The sequence below is a fragment of the Cottoperca gobio genome, chromosome 20 (assembly GCF_900634415.1).
Source record: "Cottoperca gobio chromosome 20, fCotGob3.1, whole genome shotgun sequence".
NCBI classification, from domain to species: domain Eukaryota; kingdom Metazoa; phylum Chordata; class Actinopteri; order Perciformes; family Bovichtidae; genus Cottoperca; species Cottoperca gobio.
This window is the reverse complement of record NC_041374.1, coordinates 1,870,307-1,888,586: the sequence shown is the minus strand read 5'-3', so window position 1 is coordinate 1,888,586 and position 18,280 is coordinate 1,870,307. Positions and strand designations below refer to the sequence as shown.

General features: G+C 42.8%; 2 protein-coding genes across 2 annotated transcripts; both read right to left on the bottom strand.

The window, feature by feature from the left end:
• Positions 1-331: 331 nt before the first annotated feature.
• LOC115025816 (uncharacterized) lies at positions 332-7,430 on the bottom strand. The gene is made up of 6 exons (XM_029458290.1): positions 5,579-7,430; positions 4,041-4,168; positions 2,768-2,879; positions 1,870-2,148; positions 1,144-1,194; positions 332-588 (listed from the first exon to the last, which is right to left on the bottom strand). The coding sequence occupies exons 1-5, from the start codon at positions 7,118-7,120 to the stop codon at positions 1,147-1,149; spliced, it is 2,109 nt and encodes a 702-aa protein (XP_029314150.1). The 5' UTR covers positions 7,121-7,430; the 3' UTR covers positions 332-588; positions 1,144-1,146.
• itprid1 (ITPR interacting domain containing 1) lies at positions 7,404-18,234 on the bottom strand. Its single transcript, XM_029458291.1, has 11 exons — positions 17,889-18,234; positions 16,989-17,040; positions 15,516-15,553; positions 14,233-14,286; positions 13,251-13,299; positions 11,222-11,299; positions 10,914-11,116; positions 9,855-10,360; positions 9,158-9,218; positions 8,273-8,385; positions 7,404-8,057 (listed from the first exon to the last, which is right to left on the bottom strand). Exons 1-11 carry the CDS (start codon positions 17,998-18,000, stop codon positions 7,443-7,445), a joined length of 1,881 nt encoding a protein of 626 aa, XP_029314151.1. The 5' UTR covers positions 18,001-18,234; the 3' UTR covers positions 7,404-7,442.
• Between the last annotated feature and the right edge of the window lie 46 nt (positions 18,235-18,280).

The window sequence follows — 18,280 nt, the reverse complement described above, 5'->3', positions numbered from 1 at the left end:
TACTTCAGGAACATATCTCTTATATAGCTCGTATATTTGTTTTACATTTAATGTATTAATACTTTTAATAGGAAGTGACATTGCGTATGAAGTGAGCTGGAGCAACGCGCTGTTTCTATAACACGAGTTACATCAGCTCGCTTTCCTACAAGTAAAACACTCCAATCAAACCGAAGCCTTTTGAAGTCTGGGGGATTATTCTCTGGTAATTGGTGCATCCCGCTGAAGTGTATCAGAGCTTTTGTTCCAAACCTCGTCTGCAGCGAGACGGCATCAATGTGTCGCAGACAATAAAACAAAGAGAGTACACGAACACACCAAACAAACATGCTTCACTCTTCTAACGTTTATTGTAGTGGCGGTATTCATTCATGCATTCATAACATCTTCATTAAATAACTCTTACATTTATATTAATATCATTTGGTAATAAGCATCCCTATGTAGTTATTGCTTTTGTTTTATTATACATTTTTCTTTTACAACAAAGACAGTAGTTTGCATCTCATGCAGCTTATAGTGGTTCTAGAGTCAGATGTGAAACATCTGGAAAGATAAGGCCTCTTCTTCAGAAGACTTCCGGCGCAGCTGAAACACAGGACGAGGAAACAGTTAACTATAAAGACAAAGCTCAATAATACAGATGAGTTGTCTTCGAATCCTTATTATAAATTACAATTTATTTGTGTAGCACCTTTCATACAAGAGTTAGACGGAGCATTTACAGTACAATAACCACAGTGTTGATGTAAATGTGGGAAATAGACTTAAAACCACATTCCTCACACCACTCTTGTAAATGTTTTAAACTATCAGAGCCATATTTTGAAAGCATGAGATCAACAATGGGCCCCTGTGGCCCTTCAGCTGCTTTACTCCCTTTGCCACCCGTGCTTCTTTTCTTTGTTGCAGCACATTAACCAGAACACAACCTGTTTCATAAAGATAAGCTTCGTCTATGTTACTCTTTAGTCAGGAACACATTTCAGCTGGACGGCAGAAAGATATCATGATTACTCTCTATGTTGTTGCTCTGCTCTGGTTGTTTGCTGTGCAGCTGTGATGCAAAGGATCAGGATAGAATATGTTTACAATCTTACAGACTGTTCAACAAGGATTAAATAACTAATGTTAACACCTCACCTTTTATTCCAACGAGTCTGTGTTGACAGAATGACGCAAAGACTCCTTCAACTGGAAAACAGGACACACATTTAGAAAGTAGAATGACTTCGAATACATCACACAATGAATATCATCTCTGTGTATATGGTGGCTGCCATCCATCATGGTATCCTGCATATACTGCACTCACCGAGAGGGGGACAGTGAGACATTAACGATCCTACAGTATCACTAAAGTAACAGTGAAGGTTAAAGTATACAGATTATTTGAAATCAGCAGCTTGTTACAGGGCTGCTCATTGTTTGTCCAGACTGCTGTGCTTGCTGTGTGTCACAGTTTCACATGCAGAGATCAGTTTGCATATTTGGCAGCCAGGTGGAACATTTTGATTGTAGTGGGAGGACAAGCTAACAGCCGGGTAAACACACCCACTGCCTGCTGAGCTGGCTTCAGGCTTGACCGCCTACAGCCTCCTTAATGCACACTGACACACTGAGGCATTGTGGGAAAAACTGTCTGAGCGAGAGGACGGCAATTTACAGAATAATATTAAACAAGGTTCTACTGTAAAAACCTTCACAGGGAGTCACAGAAATACAAGAATATTTAAAGCTATTTATTACAAAATACATGTTGATTGATTGTGTTGCAGAACTACTTTCTTCTGAATATGTGCACTGTGGAGCTTCATCAAGCTTCGTTAGACCTCAGACCTTCGTTAGAGTGCGTAAAGATGTCCTTACTCTCTGGAGGATGCCCATCATGTCCAGCTTATCTGCCTTAGTGTGAGAACAGCGCAGGCCCTCACACATGCACTTTGATCCAGGAGGTGACTGTCTGAGGGAGTACGCATCCCAGGTTCTCCAGGAGGAGACGTGAGCGCTCTGCAGGTCAGCTGGAGGGATCCAGGGCAGCAGACAGCACTGCGTGGCCACCGTCCTGTTGGGGGCGGGGCTTGGGGATGCGGGGACGCTGAGCTGAGAGCAGAGCAGAGACTGCTCATCCAACAGTCTGTGCATCTTCTATTCAAAAACAAAGAATAATTTGTCAATCAATTAATCAAAATTCATTAACAAATACATTCTAAAAATGCAAAGGTGGGGTGTCCTGGTGGTCGAGTGTCATGGAGCCTATTTTCTCCACTCCTAATATGTAATTCCCTTTTCCTTATCTGTTCAACATTTATATGAGGCGTCAACTTGTGATGTTTGAAAAATGCTTGTTCACTTGTGTCTAGTCTTCTTTTCTGTAGGGGGACTTTAATTCCCTGACCCTTTAAGGAGAAGGAGTGCACTTCCCCTTTAAGAGGTCTTTCTTCTCATTATTTTTCTCTTTCGTTTCCTGCTGTAATGTTAGCCAGTTCCAAAGAATAACTATAATGTATGTTATGTTTTGGTTGGCACATTTGATCCACATCTGTTGTCAAAGTACAATTGACCACGAATCAGCTCCAAACGAGGGGAGATTGATGCCACCTGGGTTAAAGTGATCCTCCCTGATTGGCCACAGACATCAGGTGACAGGATATAACAAGGTGTTGGAAGACAGCAAACTGGTTTGGAAAACTCCCTCCCCCCCCCCCCTTTAATTTTGCACATCATTTCTATAGGTGCTTTTTATAAGCGTGTCAAAGTGTGTTACCATTTTCAAGCTGTCATCATAGTGATGGGCCAGTTCATTCAACTGCATCTCCAGCTCCCCAGCCTCCTGTTTCACTGCTCGCCTCAGCTCCTCTATGTCCTGAACCTTCTCCCTACACACACACACACACACACACACACACACACACACACACACACACTTATTGTTTGCTTTTTGCAAATACATTTCAAGAATGATTCACTGTTATGATGACAACAGAGGATTCTTTTCATGTAAACGTGATTGAATCTACACGCACTGTATATATTAATACTCTTGTTGGACATGGAGGTGCTATTATAGAGAGAATGTATCTTTTAGGTGCTTGAGTTGCTGTTGTTTAACAAGGAGACGTGTCTGTTAGTGATGGGCAAATGAAGCTTTTGTGAAGCACTGAACCACTTCAGCCAATTGTTTTCGAAAATGTGTTCATTACTCGAAGCTTCAGGTACAGTGACCTCTACTGGTGAATAGCAAGGCTGCAGTGGATTTAAAGTATCTTTGCCTTGAAAGTTCTTTGACGAACACATCTAAGACTGAATATCATGTTCTATTTAAAAATAAAGATTGATTGTGAAAATGTTGGGCTTTTTTACACCTTTAGTTTAAGATTGGATAGAGAGAAGGGGAATGACATGCAGCAAATGGCCACGGGTCGGATTCAAACACCAGGCCGCTGCAGGAAGCCTTTGAATGAGGGATGCCTGCTCTACGAGCTGCGTCACCGGAGCAGGGCATGAAAATGTGGGATGTAGATTTGGTTTCTTTACTTGCTCACAAGGAACAGTTGATGCTGGCATGCATAACAATTGTTTCGCTAGTCTCCATAATGATCCAATACAAACGCAATACCAACAACTCAACAGCAACGCATACTACGACGACAACAACCCACAAATTCAAAACTGTCTCAACCTGTCAGAATCGAGATGAGGCAGTGCCAGCGAATCACCTGATTGGACCGCGAACCAGTCCGGCAATTCATTCAGGCAATGAAGCAGTTACTATGGAATTGCAGTTCTGGGTTTGAAGCACGTATTGAAGCTTCTGTATCACACTGCTATCACTAGTGTCTGTTTTGTTTCTGAGTAAAGAGACAGAGCGTATAATCCTCCTGCTGTCAGTGACAGAGGTTCCATGTACATGTCAGGGGCAGACAACTTCACAAACTGAAGTCCAATGTTGTCAGAGTGTAAAGTGTTGTACCCTTAATGCTGACACAAAGTGCAACATGTCAGGGTCCAAACAGAGCTTTTTAAACTATGCTGTGTACCTGTCCTGGTCAGACAGAGCATTGTAAACTGCAGCCTGATCTTCAGAGAGCTGCTCCTCCATGTTACCGAGTACAGAACGAAACCGCTGCAGACACAGCATCATCTCCTCCAACTCATCCAGAGAGTACTGTGGAGAACAAGTTCAGGAGTTACCTTTCAACCACATATCGAGATAATGGAGAATATGGAAATTCAAGAATGATAGAAAATGTTCAGGCTAAGTAACATTTACGCAACGTGGGTCCAAAAACAGAAAGAAAACATAATTAAGGTGACACAGAGTTTTAAAGACGTTTTTTTTAGGTATGCTTACTGCCCCCAAGGGTCCGAACTAAACCTGGTGAGGCAGTACTCAACTTCTGTACAACACATTATGTGCCTGCAACACACAGAACACTGTCCAGGTCTCAGAGAGCTCCACAAGCTCCACATGCAAATTAGACATTGATATGTTAATATGGTCCTGGATTTGAAAGGCCTCCATCTCAAGAACTATGGTACAAATATACTCTTTATATCAAAGCCCCAACATCGTGACTCATTGGAAGATTGACACGTCATAGCTCACTGCTCTCTCCTGTTTCTAACATTGGTGAATACAAAATAATGAAGATCAACAGTCAGAAGAAACAGTTTCAGGAACAAAGAATCATCGATATTCAACTTGTAGAATAGTTGGAGCATCGGACGTACACAGAGAAGTTATTTGTCTTATGTGTTTTTTTCCGTGTTTGTAGCTAGAGACAGAGAAGGAGGAGAGTTTCACTGTGTTTCAACACAGAGAGAAACTACTGTGGTAGCACTTGAAGATGTCCCACCCTATTGCAAGAAAGCGTTATTAATACTACGTTTGTCTTGAGGGTTTAAAAATGGACCTACATTCCACGTTGTAAACGACCACAGTCAGCATGTCTCATTTAAATTCACACGATAGCAGAAGAAATTGGCAAAGTTTGATGCTGAACTTGAATTCTATGATAGGTATATTAAATATGACAATTTAACTGTGACTGTGGTTCTGGTTTTTGTTAAGATTCAAAAGAAAATGAAGGTGGGAGCTGCTGTAGGCGAGTGAAAGATGATGCTCTCTGGAGCGATAATGTTGAACCATTAATAACTAAACATATAAAGATCCACGTCTTTCTTTCCAAACTGATTCACCCCTCCAGGGGATTTAAAGTACCTGACAAGTATGAACTTTGATTGTGGCTTTAAAAATACAGGTTAATGACTGCAGCTTGACCATAGGATCGGCTATATTGACCTTTAAAGTGAGTGACCAGAGATAAGAGCGACAACAAAAGGTTTTCTATATTCAAATACAGCCATAAACCATTTATCTAACTGAGCTGCAAACATGTATACTGTAAAACACATAAGATGTTTGCAAAACAACTCTAAACTATATTATCAAAGTGTCACCAATTCTAAACCGCTTGCAGGGATCTGAACCGGATCCTAACCGGAACTTGAAACACAAGCTATCAATGTGTTTGAATACATAAAGTAAAGCTATAGAGAGAGTGGTATTACTCACAGAATTGTTTCCTAGAGCGTGTTGCTCGTCGTAGCTCTTCCGAGTACAGGTACACTGATGGTCACAGGAGCGGCAGCATGCCACGGTGGCAGTCTGATTGCCCTCCCAAAACCTCTCCTCATCTTCAATTCCATTCTTGTCCACCTCTTCGTCCTCATCAGCCCACAGCCCTTTATCCACAGAGACGGAAATAGGATGGTCATTTCTAGCCTTTCCAGGAAGAGACTCTTGTGACTGCGAGTCATTAGACATCAGAGGGAAATATGGAGACGAAGAGGAGTCCAGCGCAGGTGTCGTGTCTGTGGCACACGTGGATACGGCTTCCTTTGGGGCAGCATGAAGAGCCCCATGTGATAACTTCTGGGTGTGAGTGTTTCGTTGGATCTGCAGGTCTGTCCATGACTGGACAGCGCGGAAAGGGGTGGAGGTGTCCAAAGGGAGGACACTAGGCAGAAGGGTGCATTTTGAGTCAGTCATGTAGGGAACATCCGTCCTGTGGACAATATGAGAAGAGGGAGATGAAGACATCTGGACAGAAACAGAGCAGCTTGATGGCTTGGGGTCTGGGGCTCCCACAGGGGATGCTAATGGAAGACTCAAGGAGGAGGGTGTGTCTGAGGAGGCAGTTGCATCTCTTGAAGTCTGGTTAGTGTCTATTGTTGTTGAGGATGATGCAGATAAAGTCATAGCTCTGTCGGTGGATGAAGATTCATCTAGAACAAAGCTGTCTGACTCCTCAAGCACAGGGGATGCATTGGATACCAGGATGGGTTCTGCCCAGTAGGCTCGCCCTTCAGTATCAAGCTGCTGAAAAAAAGCCTCCATATCTCCATTTTCCTCTTCCGAGCCATCCACTGAGGTTTGAAATACCAGATCTAAGCTCTCAATCCTGATTAGATCCTTTGGTTCCACTTCAGTTATACTGTGTGTTTCTGGCACAACATCAAGTAAAACTAAAGAACTTCTGAGTGATTCACTTTCTGAGCCATTAACTTCCCTTTGACACTCTTCCGGTTGGGTTCCAGTTGAGAGCTTGTCATGCAAACTACAGGACAAGACCTTTGGATCTATTTCTGTTTGGTTACATACTTCCTTAGAGACTAATCTAGAACCTTCTGACAGGTCTGCAGAACTCTCCGTATCTGAGATGTAAACAACAGTCTCTCGAGTCTGCACAGTGTCAGTATGTCTCTCACCCTCTAACCCTCCCGTTCCATTCCTCTGATGGGTGTCCTCCAAGTCCAAGGAGAGGTGATTCTTCTGAGCATGAAAAACATCTTGGACAGGAAACGCTGGAGCAGGGTTTGTATTATCATCATGATAACTTGGTCTGTCCTGTTGGGAGATGGACTGCTCTGTCAGGTCTGAAATTCTTTCAACAGCTGGAACTATCAGACCATCTGAATCATGTGATTGTGATGACAAGGCAGAATGACAAACTGGAAAGGAAGGGTTAGGCAAAAGGCAGGGCAGCGTGGGACAAAGTTCCTCAAACTCCAGGACGAGAGAGGATGACGCTGAGGGATGGATGTTGTCCGACATGTCTGAGGAGAGCGAGGAGAGTGAGGAGGGTGTTTTTTCCTCTTTCTTTTGTGTATTGGTAAATGGATCAGAAAGGCCTGTTCCATTTAAGTCTGGGACAATGGACTCTTTTAGATTTTCTTCTGGACTCTGTGAGAGGGACTCAGTTAGTCGGGGAGAGGCTAAAGAGGGAGGACAATTTGAATCAGAAAAGACAGGGGGAGGTAAAGAGGACGAAGAGGGAAGCAGAGATGATAATACAATAGAAGCAGAGAGGGAGTTCCCATGCGAAGCCACCTCAGTCAGTTCTGACTGTGTGTTCCCTGGACTCCCAGAGGAGGAGTCAGACTGTGTACAAGACATAGCAATCGAGGCAGAGAACGGGACAATCCAAATTTGGAGAGGGAGAAGGAGATGAGGCAGGAGGAGGGGCACTTGTCCATGCTGAGTCATGAAATAGAGGCGAGAGGTGGGGGGATGCAGCATCCTTGTCTTCAGTTTCAATGTCCTCTGACCCTCGAATCAATGAGGCAGGTTGCATCAGGGAAGATGTAGGGGAGAGAGAGGTGAAGGCGGCAGGAGAACCGAGAGTTGGAGTTCGGGAGTGTGTTACGTCCTGTAACTCGGGTGAGGGATAGCAAGGAGCAAAGTAGTCGCACACCAATGCAGGTAGCGAAGTAGGTGAAGACGTATTCTGATCTGGTGGTGTCTCTGTCTCTGAATTTTGCCTTTTACATTTTGGGAAACACAACGAGACGGGAGATGTGGAAGGGGGAAAGACTAATGAAGGCTCTGGTGAAGAACTGCATGAGGAAATTAGAGATTTGTCAACACCAGAAGAGGTCGGAGATGAGAAGAGCAGGAGAGATGAAGTGGTATGAGGGAAGGAATGAGAGGGGGAGCCTGGCCTCTCACTGCTCTGGCTGTCAGTGCCCCCTCCTGACAGGCCTGACAGAGCCTGCAACCAAACAGACAATACAGACAGTCAAACAACCGGACACATTAACGGTTTCACATATACTGTATATGTTATACTGTATATATCATACATCACATTTTAGCACATTCTGTCATCTAATCAGTGTGAGTCATTTAAAGGCATGCAGTGATTTAGTATTGCATTTCTAATGGAGGCTCGAGAGGGGAGTTAGTATGCATTATAAGCCATGAGACCTTGATGAGTCCAGGTCCGGGTGACGCCTGCAGAGAGACGGAGGGGATGAAGGGCTCCTCTAAAAAACCACTGCTGTCTGACTGGCAGCTGTTGGTCCGTATCACACCCTGCGCTGCTCACACACACAAACAAACAAACGGAAGTGCATCATAATCATAACTTAACATCCAGTGTATTTAGCCTGAAACAACAATTTGTGAAAGTTTCAAAGCAACAGTCCAGTATTTTGGGAAATGTGGTAAAAATGACGTTCCCATACAACGAAACAGTGTTGTCAAATATGTTTCCCTCTCTACGTTTGTTGTTGAGTTAACACAAATACGTTTGAATGCAGTTTAGTTGTATTGTAAGTAATATTTAGGAGACATGGATGCAGTTTCCTGTCAATATGGATCCAGGATGTGTTTAGCCTAGCTTAGCACAACGCCTGGAAACTGGGTTACTGCTGGCATCGTCTGACTAAGATGGCAATCAGGAATACTTCCTAAAATGTCTGCTGGCCCTTTAAGATGGCTCCTGGTATCTAATACAGTATGTCCTACTTTGTAATATACAGTACATTATACTGCCATCCCTGCACATGAAGGAAAGAGGGAGAGCGATGCAGGCAAACCAGCAATGATCCGTTTATGAAAAACCTTGACTTTGCATTTCTGCATCATCCTGGATATGATGTTGAAACTGGATGCTTATGATTTACATATTCATGGAACCATTGATGTGTCTATCATATCTAAAACAAACACTCTTCAAATCACTCTGTGTTTTATAAGTTTCATTCGATTTGTGTGATGAAAACGCGTGCTTGTGTTTCAAAATTGGTGATAGAGAGCGAGAAAGAAAGAGAGATAATATATAAAATAATGATATCCTTAATGACCCACCTGCATGTTCTGCTCCTCCCGTGTAGCTCCCTGTGACACTGCTGTCATCAAAACTGTGGATCTGTAATGATATATGAAATAAAACAATATTAACAAACTGCAGGGTCGTCGGTGGTAATATGACGACAGCAGGGGAAATGTTACACACACCTACATTATCAATCAATTGCAAAAGCTCTGCAACAAATCCTTTCTTAGTGAAGATACAATGTTTGTTTCTTTCACGACTTTGTCACCAAGAACTGAGTTTGGCAATATTTAACCAGCATCCTTTCCAATTCTTAAATAAGTGTTTTAAATTGCCATAATAGAAGCATCAACGCTTACATCATGCGTTATTCTCAGGAGAGGACACTGGAGGTGAAACTAATTCATTTGATTGAGATTTTTCTTGAAAATATGGTAAGTTTCGTAAGTAGGTTCAATCAAATGTTAAAAAATAAAGAGAATGGGGGCTACTGGCCAGCGCATGTTGCAAAATGTAATGAAGTAGTTATATATGAATGCAAATCGCTGGAGAGTTCATAGCAATAAAGCATTTAACAAATATAATGTTGTTGGAGTTTAATACTTTTGGTATTAGGTCCCCCTCAATAATATTACTTTGTTATTAATTGTATTACTACAGAGTGATTCCCACATGGGCCTCGTGTCCAGCAGACTTTGAGAAAACCTTTGCAGTCGCAGTTCTACTTGCCTCTTCCATTTCAAATGATTCCCTGACCTGCCCTGGACTCTTCTTCCTCAGTAAAACAGCGTTAGCTGGGGGTCGGGGGTGACTATCCGTCAGGGGCCAGTGTCCGAGTGCTCCCTCCTGGGCTATGATAGGAGCAACGTTAGGATGAGGGTCCGGAACAGCTTGTTCCTCTGCCAGAGGACTCAGACACACAGTCTCCAGAAGTCCAGGCTTGACTCTCTTAAAGGAGAGCTTCTTGTCTCCGAGGCTGAACGGAGGTTGCAGTGACTCGGGCGCAGCACAGGGAGAAGATGTGGCAGCAGGTGTGATTTGGTCTTGCGTTTTAAGGTTGTGCAGTGACTTCTTTGACTGCTCGTTTGAACAGCATGCTGACACGGCTTCCTCCTCTCCTGGGCCTCGGGAGGCAGGGCTTTCCCCAGCGGTGCTCTGAGAGGTGAGGAAGACCCCACCAAGGAGGCAGAAGGCTGTAGTTACCTGCTGGAGAACCTCAAGCTGTCTAAAGCGATCTGAAGGAGAAAGGAGAGAGAAGGGAAACGTTTGACAGCAGAACTGTAACTCACTGACACCAGTATCTACAGCATCATCCACTGATGTTATACCAGATGTAACATTTCTAAAACACCTTATGTCACTGACAGAATCTCAAACACCATCTGCAATGCAGGAACCAACCTAATCCAAAACAAAACCCCAGCACCTCCATGACCCCTACCCCAACAGCTACACCAAACTATCATGTCATGTCAACAGTTGCTTTCATATTTAACCGTGACAATGCTCAAAGGCAGCTCCATAAAGAAATGGAAGAACTTGATTGGCCTGCACGGAGCTCTGACCTCAACCACATCCAACACCTTAACCAACCGTGAGCCAGACCTTATCACCCAACATCAGTGTTTGACATCTTGTGGATGATTGGGAGCAAACCTCTGCAGCCAGGTTCCCATATTGTGTAAACAGAGAGCATGATTCCAGTAGGATGGCATGATACAATTCAACATTGTCACTGTTGGAAATGCTTTTCCACACACGTGATCGTAAACTAAAACGTAGACTTACTGCTGACGTCTGGGTTCTCCAGGTCCAGCCGGTTCTTCTGGGCCTCCAGAAACACCTGCAGGTTTATTCCTCTCGCTTGAGACTGATGATTGATGAATCGAGCCGGGATGCGTCCAGAGAGGTCAGGTTCGTCACAGCCAAAGCCCAGGTCCAACAGAACCTCCTCTGGGTCATCATTCCACATGTTGAGTATGTCCATCACACTGCCAACAGAACTGAGTATATGTCTCTGCTGTACACTAACAAACAGATCCATCTGAAGTGTGTGTGTGTGTGTTTGTGTGTGTGAGTGTGTTCATGTGTCTAACCTGAGTGGCCCCGAGTGACCTGAAGTTGCTGAGTTGAAGCTGTTCCACCTGCCGAGAGCAGGACTTGACCTGCTCCACCTGAAGAGGTGCAAACACAACAAAGGGTTCAGGGTTCCAGTCGCACACAGTTTTCCACATACAACGCCCTGCTGCCGCAAACACGTGTGGATGTGGATTAATCCGCCGCTGAAGATAGTCCTCAAATACACCATTTACTTCTGTTTGAAGACTACAGTGACCAGCTGCTTTTGGAGATGACTGAGCCTTTGTAAAAATGAAACTATATAATTGTGTCTTTTAAAGAGTTACGTTGTAAACCAATAGGCGTGGGGCTTAGAGACACAGACAGGGAGGGAAGACGGAAAAGATTGAGAGACGGACAAACACATTTTTTGTTTTAGTCTTTGCATGGAATTTGTTATATAATATATAAATAATATATATTATAAGATTAATCTTGCTTTTGATGTATCATTGTGACCGCTTCATTTGCCACTGTAGTGGTTTTACAAGTTATTGTTTGATAATCAATTACCTGACAAATGACTTATTATAGGCAGTTTGAACTACTACGACCTTATTTGGCAACTCTTCACACATCCTGTGGTGCCGTACTGTTTCAAACCAACTGCGTATTAATCTCCACGCACACGAATCATCATCAACACCTTGTTGTCTCTTCGATACGTCGAGATATGATCTGAGTTTAGAATGATCTTCAATAAAAACAAAGCAGCCGTCTAGTGAATAACAGCTGTTGTGTACTCACATGTTGCTCCTGGTCTTTGTTGAGCAGAACCCTGTGTAACATGTCCTTGATCTTTTACACTTATCCCGTCTGCTAGCTGATTCATATTTTCTGGACGGCTGTCAAGCATTGTAATAACTTTCCTCTGATGCTTTCGCCTCCTATGCAAACTGTGCTGTGTGCTGTGCAGAGGGGGAGGTGAGGCTTATTTGCCTGGTAAATAGGACTTGTAGTTATATGTCGAACTATCTGTTCAGGTTCAGAAGCTGCCTGAACCAACAACTGGCAGTCAAAGACACACTGCAGTGGAACCTTGTGACCGTCTAATAGTGTCTGAGCGTAATCAGAGGGATGCTACAGAAACATCTCTTCCTTGTAACACTTGTGCATATCTATAACAGATTACAGGAACAGCTATTAAACTAATCTTCTAAGCCTACTTTGCATAAGGTTATCAGCTGTTCTCAACATAATGGTGCTTCTGTAGCACCATTATAGGTAATGCCTTTATGACGCTCACGATCTGCTTCAAGTGAATGTGATGTAACATGTTTATCTTTATGATGTTATTATTCCACTGGACAGAGAAAGAGCTCTCGTGTTGCGTTGGATTTCTCTGCCTCGGCGTAAACTCTGAGCAGAGAAATGACCAAAAGTTTGTTGCAACCAATCTTGACGCACACGTTACTTGAACTTGTAATGCAAAACGGGGCACATGACACCATAATGACAACTCTTAAGAGATTTGACAAAGCGTTAACCACTATGTTGAGTTATGAAAGTAAACTGAATATGTTACAGGTCTGGGCTTCGTAGGGAGAGTCGCAAACATCTTTCAGTGGTGTTCAGGGAACTCTGCTTAGTACGAACACAGTCGGTTAAACTCCGCAGCTGTGTTTTAAGATTATTCCACTAACAATACAGCATTACACGGGGGTGAGGCAACATTTAACTCATGTACTTATTCACTTATAGTATTCACATACACAGTAGGTTTGATTGAGGGGATGTCAAGAGTTGCACAGGCCCCTGAATCACTGAATCAATGCAAAATAAAACCGTTTAAAAGGCAATAAATACACTTAAAATGCTGCAAATCCTGATAAATTCTGACTTTAGACTTTTAAAATGTGCACACATAATTGCATTTCCAACACTGAATATCTAAAAGTTGTGTCTGGAGTGAATTCCAGCAGCGTGCAGTGTGACAGAGTTCAGCCTCACTCTACACTGCCGGCTGTGACGGGACATGAGAACAAGAAGAAGAGAGAGCGTCCTTACCGCAGAAACTCCTGGACCGTCCTCACTCCCCGGCTACCATATAAAGACGCTGCAGGACAGAAGAGTCGTGTTATATGGACGAGGAAGCAAACGGGACATCAGGAGCCATACACACATGACACAAGCAGAGAAGGAAACATCAGGACAGCAGATCAGTCTCCTTGAATCTTTGCTGGTTGAAAGTCAGCACATCCTGTCAAGGCTCCTTGAGCTATATTAGGAAAGTGTTCTCTCACTCTCTCTGTCTCTACTTCCCTCTCTTCTTTTGGGGGTTTTGGCAGTGCCTCTGCCTGCCTCTCCCAGACTCCATTTGACACTGGCATGGTGTCAAGAACAAAGTGGTCTTTCTCTTCCTGTAGGTATGCCACTACTCTGACTACCTGCAGGCGTTCATGTGAGAGATGTATCTGTTTCCTTTAAAGGGCAAAACTAAAAAATAACAAACAGTATGTGCCGTGCAGTTTGCTTTTATATGAGAGCAGACACAGATGCAAAGGGAGGCTGGCACTGGAGGACACAAAGAGAGAGGCCTGGGTCTGCATCAGTATGTCTCCAGGAAATAGTCATATGCTTGCATTCTGAGTCCAACAACCTTAAACGAAGGGACAAACCAGTTTTCCGTTGTGTGTAGCGTGCCGCTTCATGTTTTGAGAGGATACTGAAGTATACCGCTTCCCATGTCACATTAGTTTGCCCTGCAAGTTGCAATACCCGATGCTGGAAAACTCAAAATACTTGTTCCATTAAGAGGACGTGTGTTTACTGAGGCAACACAACACTTGAACTTCACTGCACCGTCCTCAGTATAAATACACAAGATATTCTGGCAGTTCTCTGTCTCTGTTGGTGTTGGAAGATACACACTGATAAATAAATCGTTGGCTTGCTTTCCAAAACTGCAGAGTCTGTCTGCCAGACTGTGCCTATAAAGATTCCCTGCTGAAGATGTCACCTTACAAGTCCACAGTAGGAGGCTGTTTACCTTCTAGAACCAAAGCCAGGTCATCGTCAGTGCTGGGGTTCCTCTTCAGAGGCTCTGCAGGAGACACAGGTCACAGCAACATGAGCACCAGGAAGTACCCACAGTTCAGCAGCATGGAAGCTGGTCACTTGTGAAGATGGGTGTGTTAGAAGCATTGACAGTATTGGGAAGAGTAGAGAGACAGAGAGAGACTTCCTGGCGCTGCTTCGCTGCTGTAAAGCTAAACACTTACTTTTCATTTCAGTTGGAACCTCTACTGCCACCATGAGGTTCATGTGTGTGGGTCAGAGGGACATTACAACAGAGGTGTGAACTGTATTCCCTCTGGTGACCCCTTAACTTTCTATATACTGTCATATACTTTGGCTCATGACTAAATACCTGCAGAACTGATGTCCTTCACATTCCCAGCTCCCTGTTGCCCTCGAACAGACCCAGTACAGTGGACGCAGGTAGAGCAGCCTGAGGGACAAACAGCCAAGTAGGGCTGCTTTTACTTGAAGGTGACAGGGGGGGGGGGGGGGGAGACGCATGAGGAGCAATTTGCCGTTCCCATGGAACCACCATTTGCATGCTGTTTGAATGGGCTGATCTCAGGGTGGGGCAGGGGGGGTAGGGGTGGGGGTGTTGTTAGATAATACACACTGCTTAACGCTAACCATCAACAACAATATGTGTAAATTCATCAAAGTGTGCTCTTTGATTTCAAACCGCCACGTTCATTTTCAGCCTTAATTAATTCATGAAGACATTTTTAATTCAGCGTTATGGAAAGGAAATGTGAACGTGTACAACGCTCCTGCTCAACCGATAATAACTGCAACTGATGTGAAGGAATAACAACAATTACATTTAGAAAAGAGCATTAAAAATGTATTTAAACATTAAAAACAAATGATTCCTGACACTAACACAGCAGGAACATGTTCTATTAACCAGGCTGCTGTGTGTATTCCACAGCAGCTACTGTACGTCTGCTTTCTCTCTCCCTCACTAATGACTTGTGTGACATAACACATGCAGCTTTAACATTCATCGTCCACTCGGCGGTTTTAGCAGGTCAGCCAGTCGTCACCCAACTAGAACTATTCACCTCGTTTCACTCCACTCACTACAAACCTCACCCGACCACTACAGAAGTGCTGTGAGCCAAACAAACGCTGTACTCACCATCATGTACCACTGAATCACACAAGGTGGAAGACAATATAAGGTGGACACAGAATAAAGGGGACAGACACCTCCCTACACTTAAAGCAGAGAGGGATTTCCATTGGTCGTACCTGCAGCTTCCTGCAGAGGCTCATGCTTTGCATCGTCCCTGCAAACACAGGTCGGATTTTATTAGAAGGAGGGACAGAGTGTGAGAAAGCACACAAACACACACACACACACACACACACACACACACACACACACACACACACAATGTGGGTAATATATTGTGATCGTTTTGTGCAATATCCTATATAAGCGTATGGCATGGTGTCTGGAGTGCATCACCCAAATGTTTATACAGTCTCTTTCAAATACAACTGTGGACGTTAAAGCACACGATACTTTCATTGTAAGGAGTGTCATAGGAAACCACAGTACAAACAATTTAAGCTGACTCTCTAATAAACTATGTGCCCTCAAGAACATTACGATCATCCACTACTGGTTTATTAAATGTTCCCAGAAACATCCAAAAGAAAAATCGGGGATGCAGCCTTCTGCAATTATGCACCAAAGCTATGGAACACTTTACCTGCAGACATTAGGGAGGCAAGCTCGCTCAATATCTTCAAAAGTAAAAACATATCTCTTCACTTTAGCCTTTTAATGGTGATATTTTATACAATCTTTAATGCTTCTACTTTATGCCACTTTAAACTCATTTAAATGCTTTTATTAAGGCAGCTATTTCATCTCTTAACTATTAGCCTTTTCCACCTTTTTATTCTGCTATTTAATACTATTTTTAATGCTATTTACTATTTTTATTCTGCTATTTAATGCTATTTTAATGCTATTTTAATGCTATTTAATACTATTTTTAATGCTATTTACTATTTTTATTCTGCTATTTAATACTATTTTTAATGCTATTTTTAATGCTATTTTTAATGCTATTTTTAATGCTATTTAACTATTTTTATTCTGCTATTTAACACTATTTTAATGCTATTTTAATGCTATTTTAATGCTATTTAATACTATTTTTAATGCTATTTACTATTTTTATTCTGCTATTTAATACTATTTTTTAATGCTATTTCACATTTACATCAACACTGTGATTATTGTTCTGTAAATGCTCTTATTCTAATCTCGTACTAATTGTTATGTTTTTCCTGTGAAGGCACTTTGGGCTGCAACTCTATACTATACAAATAAAGCTTATTATTATTACTTAGTCAATATTTAACAAACTGATATAGTTGATAAGTGCCAATAGTAACACTAATCATTATGTAAATATTTTAAACTTAAGTGCTAGATACCATACATTGAATTAGTAACTTTATATATTTTTGTTTCTCCCTTCATTTACATGTTTATGCCACAGTCAATACACATTGTAGCTAAGCATGTCACATGATCAGAATAAGTTATGCTATACTATACACCACCTCTTCTTTATTTTATCACTCCTATTGTTTCAGTGTAAGTGTGATGTTGGCATGTAGCTGCATCGCCTATTAAAGATTGAACTCATTATCTGGGAGCGTTAACGTTGATGCAGCAGCCTATGTTCCCATCCTGATACTCACTCAGTGCCGGTGGTGGTGAGCCATTTCCTGACACTGTCCTGGCTCGAATTTCCTGTGGTTGACATGATGCAACAAGTTATAATAACACGGGTGACAAGTAACCACTGATGGCAAACACATGAAGTGACAGAAGTGGGAAGTCTCCTCTGAGAGCTGAGCGCTGAACAACAGCAGCATCTCATGTGACAGATTCCCTCCTTGCACTGTACAGACAGCACAGCTGCTCACACACTTGTGAATATTCTGTCCATAACTAGTTACTAATACATGCACAGTCATAGTGTCTCTGTGAGGTTGTTGCATGCACAGAACATTGTCTACATGAACAAAGATGATATGAAATGAATGATGTAACTGCTGGTTAAATAGTGATCGTGTACTCACTAAAGTACTGCTGAGATGTCTGACTGCTTGTGTTTCTTTACCCGTCGGATGATGTAGTGATTGCATTGAAGTGATATTACTTTGTTGTGTACAATATTATCATAATGTGAAGTGAAAAAAGAACTATTAAGAGAAAAAACCCAGTTGTAATAAATCCTAATTCTCCTTTAAGTCTCTGAATGTGTCGTATTATCGTTGCATCAGGACCATAAGTACAGTACATAAGTATAAACATCACTTCTGATGATTTACTCACTCATATTTGAGTCCAAAGCATTCCTTAGTTTATGATCAGACACTAAAATGAATAAACTACCTGTCAGTTCTGTCCACACTGCATCACTGAGCAACAATAACAGCAGACCTGGTGTTCACTGATGTTAAGTATTGTGGGTTGAATGTCATACATGGAAAGTTTAAAAGCACTCTTCACATTAATAATACCACCACTAGTGACATTCTTTAAATTCAGTGTGTATTGTGAGCTGACAGAGTACATCTTCATAGCTTCCATACCGTGAGCCTCCTGGTCCTGAGCTGGGATTAGGTCGGGTAGGTCCATGCTGCTCCAGTGGACCCTGGATGCAACCAGAATGGTCCTTTTGGCCCGAGCTCCCTCAGACGCCATGGAAGGAAACCACAGAGGGGATCAACAGCTCATCATATGAGAACAGATGCACACAAAAAACACCAGGAAAGCAGAGACACCTATGCACACAGCACCTGGGCAGCTGGTTTTAACATTGTCCTAAGCAGCAGCAGCAGCAGCAGCAGAGTTGATCCCGGGAGTGAGGAGCCTGTACACAGATGCAGAGCGAGCTGGAACTCACAGGCAGAGCGAAGCCACCAGCAGTTCTCACTCAGCTGCTGTTCTGCACAGTAAACATGCCAGAGCAAAGGAGGGACAT

Excerpts from the sequence above, each read along its gene's own strand:
- LOC115025816 (XM_029458290.1), bottom strand. The coding sequence starts at position 7,120 with ATGTCGGACAACATCCATCCCTCAGCGTCATCCTCTCTCGTCCTGGAG. Across the intron at positions 2,880-4,040 it reads GCTCTGTCTGACCAGGACAG|GGAGAAGGTTCAGGACATAG; the intron begins GTACACAGCATA and ends GTGTGTGTGTAG. Across the intron at positions 2,149-2,767 it reads ATGATGACAGCTTGAAAATG|AAGATGCACAGACTGTTGGA; the intron begins GTAACACACTTT and ends GTTTTTGAATAG.
- itprid1 (XM_029458291.1), bottom strand. The coding sequence starts at position 18,000 with ATGGCGTCTGAGGGAGCTCGGGCCAAAAGGACCATTCTGGTTGCATCC. Across the intron at positions 11,300-13,250 it reads ACGGTCCAGGAGTTTCTGCG|GTGGAGCAGGTCAAGTCCTG; the intron begins GTAAGGACGCTC and ends GCACCTCTTCAG. Across the intron at positions 11,117-11,221 it reads GGTCACTCGGGGCCACTCAG|TGTGATGGACATACTCAACA; the intron begins GTTAGACACATG and ends TTCTGTTGGCAG.